Source organism: Pezoporus occidentalis, unplaced genomic scaffold, assembly GCF_034315485.1.
Source record: "Pezoporus occidentalis ecotype Australia unplaced genomic scaffold, CSIRO_AGI_Poc_V1 ctg3, whole genome shotgun sequence".
Classification (NCBI taxonomy): domain Eukaryota; kingdom Metazoa; phylum Chordata; class Aves; order Psittaciformes; family Psittacidae; genus Pezoporus; species Pezoporus occidentalis.
Genome location: NW_026914940.1, coordinates 13,550,497 through 13,577,519, shown reverse-complemented (window position 1 = coordinate 13,577,519; position 27,023 = coordinate 13,550,497). Strand labels below are relative to the sequence as shown.

At 44.2% G+C, this 27,023-nt stretch overlaps 1 protein-coding gene across 1 annotated transcript; it reads left to right on the top strand.

Moving 5' to 3' along the window:
* Positions 1-12: 12 nt before the first annotated feature.
* LOC134168021 (uncharacterized) lies at positions 13-26,211 on the top strand. Its single transcript, XM_062627366.1, has 3 exons — positions 13-430; positions 24,047-24,165; positions 25,536-26,211. The coding sequence occupies exons 1-3, from the start codon at positions 13-15 to the stop codon at positions 25,662-25,664; spliced, it is 666 nt and encodes a 221-aa protein (XP_062483350.1). The 3' UTR covers positions 25,665-26,211.
* The last annotated feature ends 812 nt before the right edge of the window (positions 26,212-27,023 follow it).

Here is a 27,023-nt window from a genome sequence, read left to right as displayed (position 1 = left end):
CGCATACCCGGGATGACGAGCGGCCGGATGAGCGACACCCGTTCACTGATAGGGGGATACTGCGCCTGCGCGGCCTCGCTCTGGTGGCCATGGGCGGAAGTGGCTGGTGTGGGCGGTTGCCATGGAAGCGCGCGGCTGGTGAGGCGGGCGCTGTTCGCAGGCCCATCCCGGCCCTGTGGCTCTGAGTCCTTTGCTCCGGCGAGGCGGTCTGGGCCTGGGCTGGGTCTTGCCGAGTGTCGGGCCGGCTGCCCGCGGTGCGCCCGTGTGTCTGCGCGCCCCGTCGGGTGCCTAGTCGGGCCCGGCCTGAGGTCGGCGTTCTGTCAGAGATGTGTAGCACAACCTTTATGTCCAGCCTGGGCCGCTGTGGAGTCCGGCCTGTTTGTGTGTGGTGCTTCTTGTTACCCAGCTAACAAAAAACACTGCCTTGCAGGTGACTGAATTTTCAGTTGGGTTGAAACAAAAGACTCATTTAAAACATCCCTTTATGCAGCCTGCTTCCTTAAAGAGGGTAACACACAAGGTCTTTCTGAGATTTGGAGCATACTCCTGCTATCTGGGACACTGCAGGTGTTTCTTTGATACTGCGGGGGTGTTTGGTGCATGTGTTGGGAACAGCTGCACACACTGTGTTTTCTTTGTTTGGACTAACTATTTCAACAGGTCTGAGAAAGGTTTTCTTATTTCAAACTTGCTTATCTATGTATGACAGCTATGTGTGATAATAGCTAAATAGAGACCTGTGGCTACAGCTGGGCTTCAACAGAAAGGGTCAATGACTAGGTAAAAGGAATGGAAAGGGAAACAAGGCTGGCAGTGTTCAAGACCAAGTTGCACAGTGACATGGCCTAGTGTGAGGTGTTCCTGCTCATAGTAGGGTGGTTGGAACTGGATGATCTTAAGTTCCTTTCTGACCCAAGCTATTCTATGATTCTATGAATAGGATTTCTCTGGTCTTCTGCCTGAGGCACCAGGAAGTCTGAAGTTACAAGTACATAAAATAAAATTCTATATCAATAACAAACAATCTTTAGCCCAAAGAGACCCATAATACAAAAACCTTATTAAAATCACATCTCCAAAATAATATTTTGTGTGTAATGGGGCATCAGTTTACAAAAATACTGTTAGAATACCAAGAAAATGTGTCTACCAAGGTTTTAAGAAGCGTTACTGTTATTTCAAACACTGATAACATATCTTAGTGGATGATAACGTCAACAAATAATGTATGAAAACATACAGGCTCAGTCTCCTGATTCTCATTCCTCAGATTCAGTTTTGCTGATTTCAGCATCCATTTTCATTTATGATGTCTCACTAGAACCTTTATTTGGAACAAACATTGCCTCTCCATATGCCTCACACAGAGTTCTCTGGGGTACAGTAATGTTTCAAGGGTTTTTATCTGCAAGAAAACATCTGCTTTATCACCACTATTTGTTCCCTCCTCTATCCCCATATGAAGTGATTTAGTGGTCCAGGCATTGAACCAGGGAGTCTGTAGGCTATAGGCCAGTGGACCAGTGTATAGAAACTTAACAGTGGGTTGCATGAAATCCACCAGAAGTCTGGACCAGCAAAAATGCATTGTTTGCTGTTATAGGGAAATAAGCACTCACAGAGAAAACAAAACAAAACCAAACACCAGCGCAGTAAAGTCATAACAAAACTGTGAGCTGGTGTGGTGGTTTTCCCCTGGCTGGATGCCAGGCGCCTACCATAGCTGCTCTGTCACTGCCCTCTTGTCATGGTTTAAGCCCAACCACGCAGCTCACTCTCTCAGTCCTCCCCCCTTCCTCCCCCTGCTCCCGGAGGGATGGAGAGGAGAACTGAAAGAATGTAACTCCCACGGGCTGAGATAAGAACAGTCCAGTAACTAAGGTATAACACAAACCACTACTGCTACCACCTATAATAATAATGATAAGGGAAATAACAAGGGAAGAGAATATAACCGCTCACCACCCACCGACTGATACCCAGCTGGACCCAAGCAGTGATCAAGCCCTTCCAGGTAATTGCCCCCAGTTCTACATCCAGAGCATGATGTGCTGTGGTATGGAATACCCCCTTGGCTACTTTGGGTCAGGTGTCCTGTCTCTGCTTCCTCCCAGCTTCCCCTCCTCCCTGGCAGAGCATGAGGCTCAGAAAGTCCTTGGTCAGACCAAACATTACTAAGCAGCAACTAAAAACATCAGTGTTATCAGCGCTGTTCCCAGGCCGAAAGTCAAAACCACAGCACTGTACCAGCTACTAAGAAGGAGAAAAATGACTGCTGCTGCTGAACCCAGGACACCTCTTTTGCTGGACAGGGAGAGAAGATATTGCAAAAAGCTCCTGGGTTGAGATAAGGACAGGGAAAGATTGCTCACCAATTACTGTCATGAGCAAAACAGGCTTGACCTGAGAGAGTTAGTTTGTAACCAGTCAAATCACAATAAGATAATGAGAAATAAAACCAAATCTCAAAAATACCCTCTTCACACCTTCCCAGGCTCAACTTCACTCCTGATTTTCTATATGTCCTCCCCCACAACAGTGCAGGGGAACGGGGAATAAGGGTTATGTCAGTTCATCACACGTTGTCTCTGCCTCTCCTTCCTCCTCAGAGGAGGACTCTTCACACTCTTCCCCTGCTTCAGCGTGGGGTCCCTCCCACAGGAGACCGTCCTCCATGGGCTTCTCCAATGTGAGTCCTTCCCACAGGCTGCAGCTGTTTATGAACGGGTCCAGCATGCATCCCTTCCATGGTGTGCATTTTTCCGGAACAGACTGCTCCAGCATGCGTCCCCTGCAGGTCACAGCTCCTATCAGCAAACCCGCTGCAGTGTGGGCTCCTCTCTCTAGTCACAGGTCCTACCAAGAGCCTGCTTCAGCGCAGGCTTCACACTGGGTCACAGCCTCCTTTGAGCATCCCCCTGCTCAGCGTGGAGGCTGCAGGTGGACATCTGCTCTCCATGGACCTCCATGGGCTGCAGGGGCACAGGCTGCCTCACCATGGGCTGCACCACAGACTGCAGGGGAACCTCTGCTCCGGCACTTGGAGCACCTCCTGCCCCTCCTTCTGCGCTGACCTGGGTGTCTGCAGGGCTGTTTCACATACACTCACTCCTCTCTGTCAGCAATTGGTTTTGCACAGTTTTTTTCTCAGCCTTCTTAACCAGAGGTGCTGCCATTGTTGCTGATTGGCTCAGCCTTGGTCAGCAGCAGGTCCCTCTTGCAGTCAGTCATCACTGGCTCTATTGGACACAGGGGAAGCTTCTGACATTTTACAGAAGACACCTATGTAGCCCTCGGCTACCAAAGCTTTGCCATGCAAACCCCAGAGTAGGAAAAACTTTATACCTCAACCCACTTTATTACTGAGAAGTCTACAGCATAGCCTTGCTTTGGCTCTTGCCCTGCCGAGTGCTTATCTCAATTACATTAATTTTAATGAGAAATCTTTCTCTATTTCAGCAGACACTGAGTATTAGTGGCTTCTGTCCAAAATTTCTTTTCTAGCTCACATTGGCCAGTGTGTGCTGGTTGCCTGTGTATAAACCGTACATCAGATTGCCTTTGACTGATGGCAGAAATTAACAGTGGGAGAGAATTATGTTTTGGGTTTTTTTTTCAAATTGTCACTGCCATTTCCTTAATAATTGCCTTTTTTTGAAATAAAATAAAAAAATTGTCTCAGATTTTTTGTTTGTTTTTTTTTTTTTAATGCTCTAGACTGAGTTAGCAATTCTGTCTCTGAAAGACAACCTTTTTGAAACCTAACCTAGGATGCTTAAAGGTAAGTTTTTGGTAACACCCACCATCTAATAAAAGCGTAAAGCTGGTACATAGGTCCAGTCCCTTCCTGATGACTCACCATAGTCAGATTCTGCAATTCTTCCAAAATTTAGTTTCTAGCCTTTCCATACTTAGTTATTACAGGGCTTTAAAAGTACATACTTCAAAGAAGCAAGTTTATGCAAATCCCAGGGAGTTTATCCTCTAAATTTGGCTGAAATCTAAAGGATTTGAATTGTTATCACATCTGTTTCTCATGGCAGTCTGTGACTACTGTGAAGATCAGTCTGTAAGCTTGTCCTCTTAATTTATTCTTGAATCCATTCTATAAGGATGCCAGTCTAATTTAATATGGCTTATTTTTTTCCAAGGTCTTTTAGTTTGATACTTTTCTGCTTCATCTAACCAGAATGCTTCATTCCATCAAAATTAAAATCAAGATATTTCATTTGCATGGTCCAAAACAAAGGTTAATTGACCAATATAAAAATGTTTCATTTTTACTGTGGAGATGAATGTACTTCATGAGCAAGTTGATGTTAACTTCAGCATCATTTTCAGATATTCTGCTAAAATTAAAAAAATTATAGTACAGTAAGCAAGGAAGAACAAAACACAGTGTATTGGAACACATCCATTGAGCTCCATCCACTGACCTGTCAGTTTTAAAGAACACAAATGAGCTGTCTTCCTTATTAATCATATATTAAACTTTGCATGATTCCTTCAAATGTTTATGACTAAGTCAAATATTTTTCAATGGTAGTCTTTTGCCTTTGGTTTTCATGAAAATATTCTCCATTACTAAAGTTTGTTTAGTTTTTCACTCAGATTGGAAAGTGCCCTGAACATCCTGGCCTGAGACAGATAGTGAAACTCATCTTCCTGCCCCATTTTTTTCCCCACAAGAAAAGAAGCATGCTCTTTGATTTGTATGCGGCGCTTGATGCTTTGCTGAATTTCTCTTCTGGCTCTGCTCAGACACATGCATTCCAGATGGTCCTTAAAAAAACAAGCTTGTGAGTGTTATGTACACTCTTGCTAGCATATAGCAGATCACATTATGCAGTGGCATTTAGAAAGAAACTGAGGCAAAGAGCCTATTTTAATTTCCAGCTTTGGTCAAGTGTATCTATCAGGCATCACAACCATGATTTTCAAGTGCAGAACAACTTAGTTCCTATATAAATAACTTTTGCTTAGGAGGAAGGACAACATGTAATTCTTTTTGAATAACTGAAGTAACCATTCCCTGATAAACATTTTCCCTTGAAATTTGAGAGCCAGATGCTCTCTTAAGTTGGGCACACACATCTTCCTTCCAGTTTAGGCTATTTTGCCTAATCACTTCAAAGTACTAGCAACATATTTGCCAGATAAATTGCTTTTTTGAGCCAAGAAAGAAGAAATTCAGGACAGTCACAGTCCGGCTTCTGTAATGTGAAGCAGAATAAAAAATGCCGTCACTTTTTATTAGAACCTGTGTTCTCTGAAAACTTGAGAATTTCAAGGCAGATAATCCAAAGTTTCTCCAGTATGTTGGACCTTCTCTGAGGAGAAATTTCAGGCCCTGTTTACAGCAAGTCAGCTCTGCCGCAGCTATATAGAAGAGCAGAAGGTGCTAGAAACGGACCTCCTGCAAGTGCACGTGGACAGAAGTTTTTAACTGAAAGCCACGACTTCCTTTAGGTGATCCATAGGTGTAATGGTTTCTGAAACTGACATTCAGCTGCCACACCAGAATCAGCAGCCTTCGTTCCAAATATTACAATACAAATGTTTGCGCTCTAGTTGGTATAGACTTGTAGACACTTTAGACTTCCTATTTTCGAGTATGGGCTGCCTGGCACAGATCTCACATGAAGTACATGAAAGATGCAAGAAAACGAAAACAATTCATTCTTGCCACTTTGTCTTTTTGTTCACAGTGCATCCTTTTGCCAGTAGCTCCAGGCAGAAAGGCTTTATATTTGGTAGGAATTCTTTACGTAGTGAGTTACTGGTGTTTCCTACCACTTTATTTCATTTGAGGAACACAAAGAGGTATAACTGAGGCAGAAAAGCATTTGGATTTCTGAAACTGCAATGGAAATTCTGCTGTTGACATTTGCTAGTACTGTATTGGTGAAATGTTTGATCTGACACAGCAAATCATGCACCATGTTAGCATTGGGGTTTACAAGGTCTCTGTTATTTTGTTTCTTAGAATGAAAAGGATTTTTTCACAGCTCAGCAGAAATGCTGTAGAAATTTTGAATGATCTGTAGACTCAGCATTCTTTTACTGGCCTTTTGGCTCAACTACACATCAGCCCAGTGCTGCTGAGCAAGTTTTAAAAAATTTAAGTTTGTTGTTACTCTAGGAGGAAGCTTTGAAAGCTTCCCCTTTCTCTTCCTAACACATTTTATTTCCAGTAAACCAAAATATGTGCTTAGCCATTTGTAATAATAATTTTCTGGAAGGGTTTTGATTTTGTTTTGGTTGTTTGGGATTTGTTTTGTTCTAGTTTTTTTTTTTATTTATTGATTGTTTGTTTTCTTGGATTTTGGGTTTGGTTGTGTTGGTTTTGGTTTTTTTTTTGGAGGAGGGGTTTGATTGGTTGGTTGTTGTTTTAGGGGGGTTTTTTAATTGCAGTTTGTCCGGTGAAGTTTTTCTTGTGTACTGAAACTTAACAGGTTTCACATTTAACCAGGAAATACCAGTAATGTGTTTTTTTGGGCCTGAAGATTTCAACTTGCTGCTCAGCTGCAATCTGTCTTCTCTCCAGTCTTCTGTTACACTCTTCCCACATATTTCTGTCTTTCTCCTCCCAACCTGCTAACTGCAGTTCGTGGTCATTTTTAACTTCTGAAGTTGATTGAAGGACGAAACTGATGAGGAAACTGGCTGGTAGTAGATGTTCCAGGGAAAAGTCAACAGGGACAGCTCTGGAGGGAAGGAAGAGGCTGAAGGCAAGCATTAGAAATATGAATGAAACATTGATTTTTAAGTAGATCTTCAGTAACATCCACCAACTTTATGCATACCTGTTCTTTGGCATTTTAATTGAGGTTAATGTAAACTTTGTAGAAATAAAAGTATACATCAGGTCTCTATCTACATTGTGATATTCACATAATACTTGCTCTGGAAGTAGTTCATTACTGAAATGCTGTTAAGAGAAAAAGGTGTGTATTGCTGATGTAAATGAAAATTATCTGTTATTGTTAATGTCTGAAAGCATTCACAAAATACAATGCATGAAGAGCTTCACCATTTCCTACCCATTATAACCCCTTGGCGTGGTTTAAACCCAGTCAGGCAACTCGTTCACTCACTCTCCCCCTTCTTTCCCTCCCCCTACTCCCAGAGGGATGAAGAGGAGAATCGAAAAGAATGCAACTCCCACAGGCTGAGATAAGAACAGTTTAGTAACTAAAGTATAACACAAATCACTGCTGCTACCACCAATAATAATAATGATAAAGGAAATAACAAGGGAAGAGAATACGACATCTCACCACCAGCCGACTGATAACTCGCCCCCCCCCGCCCAACCAAGCACTGACCCATATCTCCTCCAACCCTGCCGTCCCAGCCCTTCTGGCTAACTCCCAGTTACCTCCTGGCCATGACATGCTGTGGTATGGAATACCTCTTTGGTCAGTTTGGGTCAGGTGTCCTGTCTCTGCTTCCTCCTGGCTTCCCCTCCTCCCTGGCAGAGCATGAGGCTCACAAAGTCCTTGGCCAGACCAAAACATAAGGCCGAAAGTCAAAACACAGCACTGCACCAGCTATCAAGAAGGAGAAAAATGACTGTTACTGCTGAACCCAGGACACCCCTCATACATTTCTCTAAATAGAGTACATTTTAGAAGGAATATATAATTAAAATAATTAGGAATCATGAAGCCTTCTTTAACTGTGGCTCTGAGGCTAGCACATCTCTGAAAGATAAAATACAAATTAATTAAATTTTGGCACACTAGAGTAATTAGCTGTATTGGAAAATTTTAGAGTTCATAATGAGAGTGTTACGTATATATTGTTGCTCCAGTTGTGGTTAGGCAATTCAATTTTGCCCTCCTCCCTTTCATCCGACTTCTCAGACTCCTGTGATGTCAATTAATATCATCATTTTTCATGTCTTAGCATAAAAGGTGTATTTACAACAAGACAATTGTTTTACTTATCTACTTATAGCATAGTTGCATTGTATTGGTAGGTATAAGTCTTCTGAGGTAAAATTGTCAAAGAAGACAAATCTGATTCTTAGATAAGTCTGTACTTGTAGGCTTTCCAAATTATGATTTCCTGAATCCCACTTTTTGCTCAATTGATGGACATAGTGCAGGTAATAACCATAAAGTGAGCTTCCTGTTGATGTACAGCAATACACAGCGCAACTATTATCTCCTGGTAAGCCCTAAAACATGTGGATATCTACTAAATAATGGCACCTGTCTTCATCACAAGATTTCTTGCTGTCTGTACCTCATAACTTGCCAGTAGCAGTGCAGAGTGCTGAGCTTTCAAAGGAAAATAGCCACACGTTTCAGCAGAGACAAAGAAGCTCTTATGCCACTGGGCTTCTGCACATATCACTGGGGTACCCATTTTTTTCTGGTAACACTACAGATACAGGGCTGACTGTACCAAATGTACCTATCGGTGTTTTTCACAAGTCTGGAAACAGTTTTGCACAGAATTAAGCTGGTTCAACAGCCATTCCCACTGTTGCCGTCTCTCTCTGACACTACGGCTGCAACACATAGCTGCTGATTTGAAAACCTTTGTTAGTGTCTGTTCCTGGCCCCAAAGGTGCTGTGGTCCAGTGGTGACATACAGAAGATAGAAGGTACAAGTCATACCTTGCTCCCAAACACTGCTGGTGTAGCAAAGACTTTATGAAAGAGTATAGAAAATTATATCAGAATTATACTTTGATGCAATTTTAAACGATGTCTGGAAACAAATCCTGATACTTCAAAATCTCAATTCCATACTCAATTACATCAACTTCCAACCTAACTCCTTCTGTTAAGTGTCCTTCAAGCCCTTATAGAATCCAGCCCCCAAAGCATGGTGTTCAAAAGGGGAGTGAAGAGAGCAGCATACCTCTTCCCCAAGTTGAGTATGTCATTCAAAATAAATTCAATTCTCACCATAGAAACAATGCATCATGGTAAAGTAAAAGTCAGCTCATTGAACATGAACGAAGCATTCTCATTAGTGTGACATCACTATAAAGAATATTCTTACTGCAAGGTAACCTTGTAGGCAAGGCTGAAGTCTTGGGGAAAAATTGTGGAATAGAGATTTTGAGTCAAACTATGTTCTGAGTAACATAAATGGATGTTGAGCAAGGTTGCCCAGTGGCATAAATCAGCCAGCCATTAAGTCAAGTACTGGAAGTTGGTAGAAATACAGTATTTTATACCATGTAAGTATCAGGTCTTAAAATCTTTTAGGAATAAAAAGGCAATTTTCCCACTGATTTTTTTTCTTCAGCTATGCACTTTTCCTCTCTGAGTTTATACATTTCACCATTTCTGTTGGCAGTTGCTTTACACTGCAGAGTGTTCATGTAAATATTTTTTCAGTATAAATTGCCTGGGACTGTCTGTTGAATTTTCTCCTGGATATTGTACTGTTACATGTAGGTATGGCTTTGGTCAAGTAGAACAAATAATTAAACCAAGTGGGTTCCATGTTTTATAGAGAATTATGATAGAAGTTAGAGCAACACAGTGGATCAAAGTAACTATAAAATAAAGAAGCCAAGTGCATTTCAGCCATAAAAACCCATATATATTATATATAAAATATAATAGCTGTACTATTCAATTTCTAATACTATTAAACATGTCAGCATAGTTTCTCTTTGTAATCTTGAAGGATTTTTACAGGATACTGTAATTTCATTCTATTAGTAATAAAGTTCTTGTTTATATAATATAAACCCCAGAAACAATACATTTCTGTTGATGAATGAATCATACTTTATATGAAGGGTACACTTATAAATATTTCATGTGTAATTAATAGATGATCGATAAATGTTGTAAGTTACAGCTACATATAGAATAAACTGAAGGTGTCTGGAAGCATCTAAGTGGAAGATGTTAGAGATTTTCATATACCGAGGTCATAAGCAAAGCTGTAGACATACTGAGCATTACTGCAGCCTTGAAAAGTGACCAAGATGTAGTTTGATGCACATTTGTAGTCTGATGGACCGCAAGAGACTCCTCTGGTTGTCATTTTTCTGTGGACAAATGATATGACTTGGAACAGATCAGGGATGATTATGGCAAGCTAGGGAGAAATGCTCAGGAAACGGAGCATCTCTTTCCATTTGTCCTCTAGTCATTTATTCTTTGTTCACCTTTCTCTAATTACCATCTGCTTAACACCAGTGAGGTTACATCTCAACACTTTATAAAAGCTGGGTAGGCCCTGCCCCAAACAAGTGAGTTGTCAGCAGACTGCAGAGGGTGACTAAACCATTTGGTGAGGGAGTTAAGAGTATATGGTGTAAGAGGAGAGGCAAAGCAAAGTGGACTTCATCCTGCAGAAGAGAAGACTCTAAGAGCAGTTTTCTACTCTTTAAAGAGAGTTTTAGAAAAGACTGGCCAGGCCCAATGAAAGAAGAAGAAGCAGCAGTTGCAGGCTTCAGTGATTTTCTTTTCATCAATGATAGGCTTTTCATCAATTCTGCAGGATAAAGGGGAGGACCTTAAAAAGGCTAGGCAGATTTGCCAGGTTAATAAGTGGTTAGAAGGGTGGTGCCATAGTCAGGGGTTTGGGCATTTAGAACATGGGACTCAGTTTGGGAGACCGGGTCTACTGGAGGCTGGTGGAGCCGGTTTGACAATAAAGGGGAAGAGTGGTTTTGGTAGGAGGCTTGCCAGGCTTGTCAAGAAAGCTTTACACTAGATATACTGGGGGAGGGAGGCATCATTCCATTCCAACACACCCAGTCAGTTGCCAGAACCTATAGTAAATCCTCAGAGCAATGTAGAGATACTCCAGCTGCTCCAGCCAATGCGCCGGCTTCATTTGGAGCTCGGCTCAGATGCCTCTATAGAAACACCCGTAGCATGGGGAACAAACAAGCAGAATTAGAGATGTGTGCACGTCTAAGGGGGTATGATATAATAGGCATCACAGAAACATGGTGGGATGGCTCCTACAACTGGAGTGTTGGAATGGAAGGTTACAGGCTCTTTAGGAAGGACAGGCATGGAAGGTGGGGAGCGGGAGTTGCCCTTCATGTTAGGGATAGGCTGGAGAGTATGGAACTCTGTCTGGGGACAGGTGAGCAGTCAACAGAGTGTTTGTGGGTCAGGGTTAAAGGGAGAACAGCTATGGGAGACATTACTGTGGGGATCTGTTACAGACCGCCTGATCAAGAGAAATCTGTGGGTGAAGCACTCTATAGACAGATAGGAAAAGCCTCATGCTCGCAGGCCCTTGTCCTCATGGGTGACTTCAACCACCCTGATATCTGTTGGAGTGACAGTACGGCCTGGCACAAGCAATCCAGGTGATGTGCGAATAGACTCCACAACTTGTTGAAGTTGTAAAGTAGGTATGCTTTATTCAGTGCTGAGGCACATGGGGATAGCTCCTCCAAAGGCATGTGCACCTCAGTGTCATTTCCCCTTTGCATTTTTCCTCTAAAGTTATACATATGCATGAGGTTGCACAACACACCTATTCATGTCCTATCCCTGCTTCCTATTATAATGAGCTAAGAAGTCCTTTGCTCCTGTGCAGTGCCTCCTAGTGGTCGTGGGAGAGGGTCTCAAGATGAAGTAAACGAGTCTTCCTCGAGCCTGAACTTTTCACCTCTAGTCCTTACGCATGCTCCCTGGAGGCTTGGTCATTGTCCAAAGCGCAGAGCCAATTTCAGCCGGCCTAGGCATCCAAAGGACAGGAATTAAGTCACGTCCCCTACCTCTTAACAAGCCACATCCTTATATCTTGTTCTAGCATATACGGCAAGTACGATAAGCATGAACAAGTAGTAACATTGTTAAGCAAGAGGCTTGATCTACCCCCTTGTATATTGCAAGTACGATAAGCATGAGCAAGAAGTAACACTTAAGCAAGCAGCATGACCTAACCCTCCTGTACATTGGTTAACCCTTTGCTTCACAGGAGGTTTCTCAGTTGTGTAGAAGACAACTTCCTTCTGCAAGTAATAGAGGAGCTGACAAGGAGAGGTGCCGTGCTTGACCTCGTGCTCATTGGAAGGGCTCATTGGAAATGTGATGCTCCAGGGCAGCGTTGTTTGCAGCAATAATGAGATGGTCGAATTTGAGATCCTCAGGACAGTGAGAAGAGCGTGCAGCAAGCTGGCGAATGAAGTTGCTAAGCCACTGTCCGTCATATTTGAAAACTCATGGTAGTCAGGTGAAGTTTCCGATGACTGGAAAAAGGGAAATATAACCCTCCATTTTCAAGAAGGGGAAAATGGATGACCCAGGGAATTACAGACCAGTCAGTCTCACCTCTGTGCCTGGCAAAATCTTGGAGCAGATTCTCCTGGAAGGCACTCTAAAGCACATGAAAAACAACAAGGTGCTTGGTGACAGCCAGCATGGCTTCACTAAGGGGAAATCCTGCCTGACCAATTTGGTGGCCTTCTATGATGGGGCTGCAGAACTGATGGACAGGGTTAGAGCAGTTGATCTCATCTACCTGGACTTGTGCAAAGCATTCAACACTGTCCCACATGACATCCTTGTCTCTAAATTGGAGCGACATCAATTTGATGGATGGAGCACTCGGTGGATAAAGAACTGGCTGGATGGCCACACACAAAGAGTTGTGGTCAATGGCTCAATGCCCAGCTGGAGACCAGTAACGAGTGGTGTCCCTCAGGGATAGGTGTTGGGACCGGTCTTCTTCAACATCTTTGTCACTGACATGGACAGTGGGATTGAGTGCTCCCTCAGCAAGTTTGCCGATGACACCAAGCTGTGTGGTTCGGTTGATACGCTGGAGGGAAGGAATGCCATCCAGAGGGACCTTGACACACTTGTGAGGTGGGCTGATGCCAACCTCATGAGGTTTAACCATGCCAAGTGCAAGGTCCTACACCTGGGTTGGAGCAATCCCAGGCACAGCTACAGGTTGGGCAGAGAAGAGATTCAGAGCATCCCTGCGGAGAAGGACTTGGGGGTGTTGGCTGATGAGAAAAATGAACATGAGCCGGCTTCAGTGTGCGCTTGCAGCCCAGAAAGCCAACCATATCCTGGGCTGCATCAAAAGGAGTGTGACCAGCAGATCAAAGGAGGTGATCCTGCCCCTCTACTCTGCTCTTGTGGGACTTCACCTGGAGTATCGTGTGCAGTTCTGGTGTCCTCAACATAAAAAGAACATGGAACTGTTGGAACAAGTCCAGAGAAGGGCCACGAGGATCATCAGAGGACTGGAGCACCTCCTGTAAGAAGACAGGCTGAGGAAGTTGGAGCTGTTCAGCCTGGAGAAGAGAAGGCTGCATGGAGACCTCATAGCAGCTTTCCAGTATCTGAAGGGAGGGTATAGGGATGCTGGAGAGGGACTCTTCATTAGGGACTGTAGTGATAGGACCAAGGGGTAACGGGTTAAAACTTAAACAGGGGAAGTTTAGGTTGGATATAAGACGGAAATTCTTTCCTGTTAGGGTGGTGAGGCACTGGAATGGTTTGCCCAGGGAGGTTGTGAATGCTCCATCCCTGGCGGTGTTCAAGACCAGGTTGGACGAGGCCTCGGGTGACATGGTTTAGTGTGAGGTGTCCCTGCCCATGGCCGGGGGGTTGGAACTAGATGATCTTAAGGTCCTTTCCAACCCTAACTATTCTATGATTCTATGATTTAAACACAAGGAAGGCTTTATCATGATCAAGATTTACCCTGTAATGGGCTGCTCCAGGTTCTGTGAATCTTTGACCTTGGGGCATTATTAAAAATTAAATGGATGAATAAGAAAGGATGTTGCAACATTGTTAACAAATCATGTAGTGAAAGATATCAGGGCTCTGAGTGGCCATTAAGCCTTAATTGCCCCTATGAGCCTTACTTGGGAGCCCACCCTCTTCCCAGGAGCCTTGAAGTCCCATTTCTGCTCAGCCCTGTTTGAGCTTTTCTGTGGGTAAGTCTTTGCCCAGCCCTGTCCCTTGCTGACTTGCTAATAGAATTTCCTGGGCTGTCTTGGACCTAACCCATCACTTGGTGTTCATCTGACTGTCAGTGGGCTGTCACCAGTCCCTGTTCCTGCGGACTCAGCCTTTCTCAGCTTGCTCCAGGATGGTGGAAGGGTTCCTCTGCCCATGTGTGGTCACCCTCAGCTCCTGCTTGTTTCCCTTTATGGAGCAACCACACTCTTGCTGCCCCTGAGAATGGGACTGGAAGGTCATTTACACTAAAACAATACTGGTTTGCCCAATCCTGTGTCACACTCCCACAGACAAGTACCAGGACATGTATACCCAGCTGGTGTGTGCAGCATGCAGGTGTCAGAACGCTTGAATCCAGGTATTCTGTCCCTGAGTCATGTTTGACGGACAAGGACACTGGCTATTGAGACCTCATCTTGTCTCCTGGTCTCTTCTTAGGTTGGGAGTTATGTGCTGATTTTTGCATGTGCCTTTTTTTCCCCTTTAGAGCATCTCAGTGATGAGTTTTTTCATCCTATCTCACCTCCATGAATTGTTATCATTTATTCAACTGTTCTTTGTCTCTCATCAGGGTGTCCTATTTATGTGTTCGGATCATGATGAACTGCTAATCCCTATATGCCTTCAATAGGAAGTAATTCATATCATGCTTCTCTTGCCTTTGATTATTTCTGCTGTTGCAACTTCCATACCTCATGGTCTATCCCTGCAGCTAGCCTTGCCTTGAGCAGCAAGGTTGGACTTGACCTGCAGGGGCTCCTGCAGTTTACCTTTCTTATAATTCTGTGACATAGTCATAAAAATATAATGCAACCATGGATTGTCTCTGTGAAAGAAAGGTTTTAGGATATCCATCTCCTAGAAAACATTTGTGATAACAGTACTGAGCACCAAGGATACTGGCCTTTTGGGAGTGTTACATGAGTGAAGAAGGGGAGGAATTATGAGGACTGGAAAAGACATCTGGTTTTAGCACAAATCAAACAGAACTTGATTAAAAAGTACACAAACACAAAAAAGAATAAGTTAAAGAGTAGGAAAACACTGAAACATTGCTAGCTAGAAGCAAGTATTTGAATTAATAAAAGCAGATATAAAAAGGACAGTGTCTCATCTGACTGAAAAATTGGATCTAAATAGTAAAAAGCAACTGAAGCATCTATACAGAAATTATAAGGGATTTGCACAAAAGAAAGGAAAAAAATTAGAACAACCAACACAGAATATGAAACTAGATGTTATACAAACAACAGGGACAAAGTGAATAGCAATCATCTTTGTAAAGCATAAAATGTTCTGAAATAAGTAGCTAGAAATCACGTTTTCAGAAAAAAATGTTAAAGGCAGTTTGGAGTGGAACAGATTGCTAAATGCTAGAACCTGCAAAAGGGATACAAAGAGAAAAAGAAGTTTACCATCCCTTTTGATGATTGTTAAAAAAGAAAGTTTCCTGAAGTGAAGGAATGAAGTTTGCCAGAGTTCTCCCCTCAGGTTTCAATTTAAACATAGATGCAATTCACTTAAGTGTTCGCCTGTCATTCTGGCGTGGACTGGAGAACAAATGATAAAATTTAGAGATTTCTGAGCCTGTTATCTGACAAGAATCTGGCACACCAAACAACCACAGACCCAGTCAGAAATGGTACTATATTAAGACTTGCTTTGCCATGTTATTGAAAAGTAGTAATTGAAAAATGCTTTAAAATGAGTGATCAGAAATTAGTTCTGCTGTAATTAAATGGCAGTGTAAACAAAAGCAGCTTCTAAGGGCCTCAACTGCAAAAGGTCGATTGATGTGATGTCATCCATGTAATGTGTCCATGAAAACAGAAAATGCAGTCATCAACTCTATCAAAGTATCTCTAGTGGAAATACTGACAGAATGTAAATGAAGGCTCATTAACATTTGAAATTGTGGGGCTATATCTACATTAGTAAATAAATGGCTCATAAACCTAAATAGCATTCTGCCTTCCCAACTGCCACGGCTAAAAGAGAAGTCCAGGATTCATCCCAAAGCATCTACTGGGAATGGCCATAACCTTCTCTGTCCCCCAAACTGTGCGTTGTCCAGAGGGATGGTGGATGGCATGGGCTAAACCTGTAGCAGGGAACAGGCTAGGGTTTTGGCAGTGTGAATCATAGAATCATAGAATCGTTAGGGTTGGAAAGGACCTTAAGATCATCTAGTTCCAACCCCCCTGCCATGGGCAGGGACACCTTACGCTAAATCATATCACCCAAGGCCTCGTCCAACCTGGTCTTGAACACTGCCAGGGATGGAGCATTCACAACCTCCCTGGGCAAACCATTCCAGTGCCTCACCACCCTAACAGGAAAGAATTTCCGTCTTATATCCAACCTAAACTTCCCCTGTTTAAGTTTTAACCCGTTACCCCTTGGTCCTATCACTACAGTCCCTAATGAAGAGTCCCTCTCCAGCATCCCTATACCCCCCCTTCAGATACTGGAAGGCTGCTATGAGGTCTCCACGCAGTCTTCTCTTCTCCAGGCTGAACAGCTCCAACTTCCTCAGCCTGTCTTCATACGGGAGGTGCTCCAGTCCTCTGATGATCCTCGTGGCCCTTCTCTGGACTTGTTCCAACAGTTCCATGTCCTTTTTATGCTGAGGACACCAGAACTGCACACGATACTCCCGGTGAGGTCTCACAAGAGCAGAGTAGAGGGGCAGGATCACCTCCTTCGATCTGCTGGTCACGCTGCTTTTGATGCAGCCCAGGATACGGTTGGCTTTCTGGGCTGTGAGCGCACACTGGTGGCTCATGTTCATTTTCTCATCGACCAGCACCCCCAAGTCCTTCTCCACAGGGATGCTCTGAATCTCTTCTCTGCCCAACCTGTAGCTGTGCCTGGGATTGCTCCAACCCAGGTGTAGGACCTTGCACTTGGCATGGTTAAACTTCATGAGGTTGGCATCAGCCCACCTCACAAGTGTGTCAAGGTCCCTCTGGATGGCATTCCTTCCCTCCAGCGTATCAACCGAACCACACAGCTTGGTGTCATCGGCAAACTTGCTGAGGGAGCACTCAATCCCACTGTCCATGTCAGTGACAAAGATGTTGAAGAAGACCGGTCCCAACACCTATCCCTGAGGGACACCACTCGTTACTGGTCTCCAGCTGGACATTGAGCCATTGACCACAACTCTTTGTGTGTGGCCATCCAGCCAGTTCTTTATCCACCGAGTGGTCCATCCATCAAATTGATGTCGCTCCAATTTAGAGACAAGGATGTCGTGTGGGACAATGTTGAATGCTTTGCACAAGTCCAGGTAGATGAGATCAACTGCTCTAACCCTGTCCATCAGTTCTGCAGCCCCATCATAGAAGGCCACCAAATTGGTCAGGCAGGATTTCCCCTTAGTGAAGCCATGCTGGCTGTCACCAAGCACCTTGTTGTTTTTCATGTGCCTTAGAGTGCCTTCCAGGAGAATCTGCTCCAAGATTTTGCCAGGCACAGAGGTGAGACTGACTGGTCTGTAATTCCCTGGGTCATCCATTTGCCCCTTCTTGAAAATGGGGGTTATATTTCCCTTTTTCCAGTCACTGGGAACTTCACCTGACTACCACGATTTCTCAAATATGATGGCCAGTGGCTTCGCAACTTCATTCACCAGCTCCTTCAGGACCCGTGGATGGATTTCATCAGGACCTACGGACTTGTGCACATTCAGATTTTTAAGTTGGTCTTGAACCAGTTCCTCTCCTACAGTGGGCGCAAGGTCTTCATTCTCACAGTCCCTGCGTCTGCCTTCCAAGACTTGGGTGGTGCAGTCAGAGCCTTTGGCAGTGAATACCAAAGCAAAGAAGTCATTCAGAACCTCAGCCTTCTCCAAATCCTGTGTAGCTAGTTCTCCTGATAGCTTCCTGAGGGAGCCTACATTCTCCCTAGTCTGTTTTTTATTTGCTATGTACCTGTAGAATCCCTTCCTGTTATCTTTAATACCTCTAGCCAAGTTTAATTCTAACTGGGCCTTAGCTTTCCTAACCTGGTCCCTAGCTTCTCGGACAACATTCCTGTACTCTTCCTATGCCACCTGTCCTTGCTTCCACTTATTATAAGCCTCTTTTTTCAATTGAATTTTCCTCAGGAGCTCCTTATCCATCCAAGGATGTCTCCTGGCCCTCCTGCTGCACTTCCTTCTGGTTGGGATGCAACACTCCTGAGCTTGCAGCAGGTGATCCTTGAATATCCACCAACAGTCTTGGGCCCCTCTGCTCTCTAGGGCTATATCCCATGGAACTTTCCTAAGCAGGTTCCTGAAGAGGCCAAAGTCTGCTCTTTTGAAGTCCAGGGCAGTGAGCTTGCTGCACGTTCTTCTCACTGTCCTGAGGATCTCAAATTCGAGCATCTCATGATGGCTGCATCCAAGGCTGCCCTGGAGCATCACATTTCCAACGAGCCCTTCCCTGTTGGTGAGCACGAGGTCAAGCACGGCACCTCTCCTTGTCAGCTCCTCTATTACTTGCAGAAGGAATTTGTCTTCTACACAGTCGAGGAACCTCCTGGATTGCTTGTGCCGGGCCATACCGTCCTTCCAACAGATGTCAGGGTGGTTGAAGTCACCCATGAAAACAAGCACCTGTGAGCGTGAGGCTTTTCCTATCTGTCTATAGAGTGCTTCATCCACAGGTTCTCCTTGATCAGGCGGTCTGTAACAGTTCCCCACGGTAATGTCTCCCATAGCTATATTCCCTTTAACCCTGACCCACAAACTCTCTGTGGACTGCTCTCCTGTCCCCAGACAGAGTTCCATACTCTCCAGCCTATCCCTAACATAAAGGGCAACTCCCCCTCCCCGCCTGCCAGGCCTGTCCTTCCTAAAGAGCCTGTAACCTTCCATTCCAACACTCCAGTTGTAGGAGCCATCCCACCATGTTTCTGTGATGCCTATTATATCATACCCCCGTAGATGTGCAGACATCTCTAATTCCTCTTGTTTGTTCCCCATGCTATGGGCATTTGTATAGAGGCATCTGAGCCGAGCTCCAAATGAAGCCGGCGCATTGGCTGGAGCGGCTGGGATATCTCTACATTGCTCACAGTATCACAGTATCACAGTATGCTGGAGATTGGAAGGGACCTCAAAAGATCATCTAGTCCAATCCCCCTGCCAGAGCAGGAACACCTAGATAATGTTACACAGGAATGCGTCCAGGCGGGCTTTGAATGTCTCCAGGGAAGGAGACTCCACAACCTCCCTGGGCAGCCTGTTCCAGTGTTCCGTCACCCGGAATGCTCCAAGCATTTATTATAGGTTCTGGCAACTGACTGGGTGTGTTGGGATGGAATGATGCTCCCCTCCCCCAGCACACCTAGTTTATAGCCTCCTTGACCAGTCTGGCAAGCCTCCTACCAAAACTGCTCTTTCCCTTCTTTATCATGAGAGCAGCTCCACCAGCCACCACTAGACCTGGCCTACAAGCTTGGGTCCCATGTTCAAGACACCCAAACCCCTGACTATGACACCACCCTTTTAACCAGTTATTAACCTGGCTAATCCTCCTAGCTTTTTTTAGGTCCTCCCCTGTACCCTGGAGAATTGATGATAAGACCACCTGAGCTCCAGAGCCCCTAACTGCCTCCCCCAGGGCTCTGTAATCCTTCTTTATGTTCCCCAGGCTACTACTATCTATACCCCTAGCACCCACATGTATCACCAGGAGTGGGTAATAATCCGTGGGACTTAGTAGAGCAGGCAGCCTCCCTGCCACATCCCTGATCCATGCCCCTGGTAGGCAACACACCTCCCTTGAGACAGGGTCTGGCCAGCAGACAAGTGCTTCTGTCCCTTTCAGTGTAGAGTCCCCTACTACTACTTCCTGCCGCTTTTTCCTGGCAGCACCAGTAGAGATCTTCTTTAGCAGCGCATCAGCCGGCTGTTTCTGGCTCGAGTGTGCTTCCTCATTAGCCCCTTGCAGGACAGCAAAGCGGTTCTGCGTGGGGACAGGGGATTTAGGGGGAAGCCCCTCGCTTTTGGTTGTCCTTTTCCTTCGTTGTTTTTGTTTTTTTTTGTCACTAATTCTCAGCTTCCCGGGTTAACGGCCTCCTTCTTTCCTCCATGAGCTAAAGGTGAAGCTCGAGGCCCCTGCACAGTTTGGGCCGGGATCAAGCATTCCTGCTTCCTCTCAGCTTCCCTGACATCTCGCAGTCTATTAACAGCATCCCGCAGCTCAGCCCCTGCTGCAGCAGGACCTCCACCAGGGAGCACCGAGTGCAGCCCTGCCCGTTGTGCACCCTCCCCTCACCAGACCAGTGCAGGCACTCTCTCCACTCCCAGCTCTGCACTGCAGCCTCCCCTCTCACCGGCTCTCTCTGGGTGCCTACGCTGCCATCGCCGGGGCAGCCAGAGCAGAGCTCCCGGGCCGGGCCCTGCTCACACGCCGAGCGCTCACCGTCCCGCCCGCCTGCCCGCGCGAACCGCCCCGACCCGCTCTGTCCGCCGCGCTCCCCGGGCAGGTTTTTACCCCCTCAGGGCTGGTGCCGCTGCTCCTGGCTCCGCCCCCTGTGAGTCCCCGCTCGCCTCAGCTGAGCTGCCGGCTCCTGGGCAGGTCCTGTCGAGGACTCGAGGCTCCCCCGGTGGCTCTTGGCGCTCGGAGTTGAGGCTCCTGGGCGCTGATCTCCCCCCCCGCTCCGGTGTTGAAGGCGGCCTCTCTCGAGCTGCTCACCTCAGCAACTGACCATCTTAAGAACCTGAACATGCACAAGTCCATGGGACCTGATGAAATCCATCCATGGGTCCTGAAGGAGCTGGTGAATGAAGTTGCTAAGCCACTGGCCATCATATTTGAGAAATCATGGCAGTCAGGTGAAGTTTCCGATGACTGGAAAAAGGGAAATATAACCCCCATTTTCAAGAAGGGGAAAATGGATGACCCAGGGAATTACAGACCAGTCGGTCTCACCTCTGTGCCTGGCAAAATCTTGGGGCAGATTCTCCTGGAAGGCATGCTAAGGCACATGAGAAACAACAAGGTGCTTGGTGACAGCCAGCATGGCTTCACTAAGGGAAATCCTGCCTGACCAATTTGGTGGCCTTCTGTGATGGGGCTACAGAACTGATGGACAGGGGTAGAACAGTTGATGTCATCTACCTGGACTTGTGCAAAGTGTTGAATGATCCTTTACTTGTGCCGTCAGGGGCTGGTACTATATATATATATATTTTATTGGTATAAATATCACCTTTACAGTTTTCCATTCCTAGAAACACAGTCTTGACTTGCAGTACTGTGAGGTGAGGGTACTGAGAGAACTGGGAGAACAGGGAACCTGTTTCTGTCAAGAGAATAAAAGGGACTGATGTATTTAAGTTAACAAAAGCAGAGAGGGATATGATCGTGAGGGATACAGTGAGATTTTTTGGCAAGAGAAGTAAATGCCATAGAAGGTGAAGATTCAGTTCAGCCAACTGGCAGTGATGACTCAAGGACAAACACATGTAGCCTTTTCACAGGAAAACTGAAGCTAGAAGTTAAAATTTCCGAGCATCAGGAAACTATGACTCTCGAATAAGAAATGCAAGAGTGAAAAGAACTTCCTACCTGTTTCTTGGTTAGTGTCTGAATGGGGTAATGTAACATGACTGGCATATTGTTTCCTACTCAGCATTCCTAATACCTGTGATTTTATTTCTTAAATCTTGGCAGCTAATCTGTATTCAAGAAAAGCATTTATTTTTCAAATACAGATAGCTGAAATGTGTTTAAGCTATTTTGTTATCTTTACAGTACAAAAGAAACGTTAGTAATTTCTTCTGAGCTGTAACCTTTTTAAAATCATATACAATGGTGGGGGTGGTTATATTTGTTCCTAAATTACACTTTGATGGGCCTAGTTCTGAATCACTTTCTCAGTCACAGCTCCCTGTAAGCTGTGAGAATCTAGTCAGCAAAAGAGCAAAGCAATCAAAGTGAGATCAAAAGACAGAAGGCGCAGGGTCTGAGTTACAGTTAGGCAAGGCATACAGGAAGACAAGTGATAAAAGAGAAAATACACACCATTAGCCTGCTGGAGACCCAGGGTGCCAGGAAACGGTAAGGTTTTTAATGCCTCCAGCCACTATCCAGAAAGATCAATGCAAAAAGTTTTATTTATGTCTTTGGGATCTGAAGTTTCCAATGGAGTTGATCTTGCTTAACTTGTCCTGGTCTAAGTTAGTAGGCTAGGCCTTCTAGCCTTAAAGGAGGTCAATAAATGGGCAAGATTGCGGAGGAGATGAGAACATAGCCTGTCCTTATTTTATTATAGGCTGCAAAGTTTAGGCATTAGTAGAAGCTTACGGTTGAACTTCCAATGCAATTAGAAGACAATATGGCAGTATTTATAAAAGTAATAAAAGAAAACCTGAAGCATCTAATGCAAGACTGACCCATGGCACTTATGGTCAGATTCAGGTCAAGGGCTAAGTAAGGCATGTAAAAAACCTGGTATTTATGTAGATAATATCCCCACATTTAGACAGAAATTTCTCTAGTATTATAAAGCCTGCATGTCATTGCATAAAGCCACTACTGTGTACTGAAAATAAGGGAATATTTACTCCTGCATTCAGGTTGTCTCTGAATTGTCTGCCCCATTATTCTTCACTACAGGCCTTCCAGCATTTTCTTTTGACATCTGTTACTGGTCAGTCTTTTATTCTGTGATACTATGATAACACATTTTAATATAGAACATACGTTGTCTTATAGAAACAGCATTAACATGAAGGCAGTCAGACATAGTGCACAATAATAAAGGATGCAGTAAAACAAATTGGCATGGCCAAGCTGGTCTTTGTAGGTCTGCAAACTCATCTGTTACACTGTGGAACATTTTTCAAGCTTGTCTTCTTGAGATGATGCAAAAAATAAAGGAATTCTTGACTCAGGTGATACCGTTGGTGTTTTTGAGTCAGTTTGAATTTGCTGGAAGAGCTTTCATGCTCATGGTAATAGTTATTTAAAAAAAAAAAAGCTGCAAGTAGTAATTTCAAATCTAAATCATAGAATCATAGAATCGTTAGGGTTGGAAAGGACCTTAAGATCATCTAGTTCCAACCCCCCTGCCACGGGCAGGGACACCTTACGCTAAATCATATCACCCAAGGCCTCGTCCAACCTGGTCCTGAACACTGCCAGGGATGGAGCATTCACAACCTCCCTGGGCAAACCATTCCAGTGCCTCACCACCCTAACAGGAAAGAATTTCCGTCTTATATCCAACCTAAACTTCCCCTGTTTAAGTTTTAACCCGTTACCCCTTGTCCTATCACTACAGTCCCTAATGAAGAGTCCCTCTCCAGCATCCCTATACCCCCCCCTCAGATACTGGAAGGCTGCTATGAGGTCTCCACACAGCCTTCTCTTCTCCAGGCTGAACAGCTCCAACTTCCTCAGCCTGTCTTCATACGGGAGGTGCTCCAGTCCTCTGATGATCCTCGTGGCCCTTCTCTGGACTTGTTCCAACAGTTCCATGTCCTTTTTATGCTGAGGACACCAGAACTGCACACAATACTCCCGGTGAGGTCTCACAAGAGCAGAGTAGAGGGGCAGGATCACCTCCTTCGATCTGCTGGTCACGCTGCTTTTGATGCAGCCCAGGATATGGTTGGCTTTCTGGGCTGCAAGCACATACTACCGGCCCATGTTCATTATGCAGTCCCAAATTTCATCTTAGGTAGAAAAGAGAATTTTCACGTTTTATTGTTGTTCTTCCCTTTACCTAATGTGCCTTTCTTGTTGCCGTCAGAAATATCTGTGTCCCTGATGTTCAGATAAAACAGGGTTAATAAGATCTAAATACATACAGATACATACGTATATATGTATATATATATCATATATCATTTTTTCGGATTTTTTGTAAAAGCTGGGTTCAGTGGAAGCGCTTATGTATGATACAAGTGTGATTATGTTTAATAAGCAGGAAGCCACATGAACCACAGGACTATTTAAATCTAATTTCCTATCAATTTCTGTCTCTATTGCTACATATTCCCTCTACCCTCACCTAGGAGAACACTGGTCTCCCTCATGGCCTCTAACACTGCTTTTTCTTAAAATATTCCCCCCTCATTTCCTGTAAGCCTTTTTTTGCCCCCATTTTGTCCTTAGTTTCATCCCATGGACATGAGAAGAGGACATGTGTACTGTGGTGGATCCTGGGCTGCCAGGGTGCTAATGCCCTTGATGTACAGCTGCTGAAGGGCTGCCTGGCAGGCCAGGCACAACAGGTAACTTGAGCTCACTTCTCCACTGGGGATGCAATATTTAATTCTTCCTTCTTTTTGTATTCGCTTCTTTTCTGTAAGCTTTTAGGAACTTCAGACTACAGAGACTTCAGTCCCCTTGTCATTATTTATTAGTTTGTTTATTTATTTATTGATTTTAAACTGTCCATCTGGTTCAAAAATTATTAGGGAAGGATCGACAGAGACCATAATTGAATAAACCTAATTTCCCTTCAAATTCAGGCTAACAGCTTGCTCTGCTGTAGGCAGCATTTCACATAGAAGACAAACACAGATCAGTAGAACTGTATCTGTATTATGCCAGGCTCCAATTTTCTGCTTCAAGCCATAGGAAGACTAAAGCTGCTAAACCCATCTAAATTGTTTAATGTGGAATAAATAAACTATTTTTCCTAACTCGTGGCTCCCTCTGTTCCAAGATAGAGATGAATTGCTTTTAGCTGATATTTGGAAACAAAACTAGTACGTGACAACCTACCAACTTACCTACCTTTGTTCTAGTTTCACTATAACAAATCCTGCTCATCTCTAACTCCCATATACAGCAATCTCAACACCAAGAGCTGTTTTTTCGGCTAGTTACTATGTCTATTAGTGTGAACACTTAACAGGCTAACTGGGGCACAAGAATCCCAGATTTTTTCTTGCCTTTAACTGCATAGTGTTTTGAGGATGAAAGCTGTATATGTATACACACCCCCTCACATCCTATTCTGAGGTCTTTATGTATCCTCAGAATCAGGTTTTGCATAAACATTATACAATCTTTCAGCACAGCAGAGAGGTTCACCTAGTCAGCACATCATTTTTTATAAAAATGAAGTTTTTCTTGTAGGAACAAGCCAGCACTATTTGCCTGCAATGTGATAATATTCCTTTTGGGATAAAATTGATGTCACTGAAACCCAGCTGAGTTCTGATTCAAAATCTAAATATTCCCAGAGATGTCATAACTAATATGTAGAAATCCCTTAGCTCTGCACTTTCCAGTAAACTTCCTCTGTACAATATCCTCAACTCCCAGCAGTTAAACACCACATGCTGATATAAATTTGGTTTTACTGTTCCTCCAGGGTAAGGTAAGCTTACCTTTATATTGTTATCTTAGCACATAAGAAAATTAGAATGTAGGAAAGCACTTGACAGTCACTGGTGGTGGGAAAATGTCCACTGTGACTCAGGGAGAACCCCAAAGTCAATTTATATGAAATGTGAACATTGTAAGAATATTGTTTAGAAGCATAGAAACCTCTGCTCCATGTGTAGGGAGAAAAGTAGCTTTTAGTCCATTTATATTAATTACACTACTTCATAAATTCTCTTTATATATTATTTGCTTATGTTTCCCTCAGATGTCAATAGAATCCTATTTTTACCTTAGTGGTGAAAGGGAATGGATGAACAGAGGGTGCCTTACAGTGAGCACTTCCTGTATAGCTGTATGGGCAGTTTGGGAAGGAGATACAGGCAAAGAAGAATGAGAAAGAAGGAGAAGGAGGATGGGAGAATATCTGATTTTACAAAATGAGGTTTGTAGAGATAAGCTGAAGGACTGGACTATCTGGACTTGGGTCTCTGCCCAGTGGAGGCCAGCCTAGTTTAGCGGCAGTGTTGACTTTACTGTGCCATGATCCAACACGACTGAGATACAGCAGCTAAACTACCAATAGCAGAAATAACCAAGGAGCTGCACGTCAGGGTAGCACATGGACTAGTGGAGATTGGTGAAATAAAGGTATTTCTGCATTCAGCTGGGTCTGTTACCCTTGAGAGTGGTGTTACAGGTGAGCAGAGTTTGTGGGGTGGACAAGAATGCTAAACCATGAGAGCTGCAGTTACAGGGTTAGCCAGACTCCTGGTGTGCTAGTTTGGACACTTTCTTTTCATACTTGACTGTTATGCTTTCCAGGACAAGTTTTGGTCCAGAAACACTTTAGCAGCTTTTGTCTGACACATGATCTCTGCATATCTCCATGTACCACACTACTGCAAGCAGAAATACTGGGGAATATGGTGCACAAGCATCTGAATAGCAAAACCACAAAGACAAAATGACTATACACTGAAATTAATAGACACAGTAAGAGACCACGTGGCTCCAATACTTCATGCTGGCTGATGTTTTTAAGCTGTCACTTAAAAATAAGCAGAAGTATAGTCATTAAGGACAAATTTTCTCCTTGGGCAGATGACTTAGCAGAATCTGTGCTAACAGCTGAAATCCCATTGTACTACAATTTTAAAAGAGTTTATCACATCCTTAAAGTCAACATCTGGTATGCTGTGCTATAAAAAAGCACTCTAAGAGCTACTATTTCAGACAGCTATGGATTTGTCTTATTATTGGGTATTGTTTATCTTACAGCAAAGTATGATGCGGCAGCTAGTGCTGCACTGTACATGTGGAAATCCACAGTTTAGTGGGGTTTTAGCTGGGATTCATCCCACATAATGTTAACTGCTTGTTCAGGTTGCCTGAAATGGAAAAGGCTTGTGCTTGGCTCCTGTTGTAGTCTCTTAGTAGATCTTGGGTGACCCAAATAGACTTTGAGAGCTCCTTTTTCATGTTCTTCTGGGCATCCCTGTGGTGTGGCTCACTCTCAGGATGTGCCTGTTATTCTCCAGTCTCTATAGAAGGTCCCACAGGCAAATGACTCCTCCCATAGGTGCCTTGGAAGTGTACCTAAAGAAAGGTGGAATGAATGCGAGCCTGACAGAGTCTTCAGTACAATAGTACATTTGTGGTGAGCTTTATTCCATTAACCTTCAGCCACGTAAAGGCTGAGATTTCCTAAGCAAGCTGTTTTCACGTTTAGTGGTCTGACACAGGTACATCCAGA

Coding starts and splice junctions, on each gene's coding strand:
- LOC134168021 (XM_062627366.1), top strand. CDS start 13: ATGACGAGCGGCCGGATGAGCGACACCCGTTCACTGATAGGGGGATAC. Junction 431..24,046: donor CAAAAAACACTGCCTTGCAG/GTGACTGAATTT, acceptor TTTTGTCCTTAG/TTTCATCCCATGGACATGAG. Junction 24,166..25,535: donor TGGCAGGCCAGGCACAACAG/GTAACTTGAGCT, acceptor TGTTTCCCTCAG/ATGTCAATAGAATCCTATTT.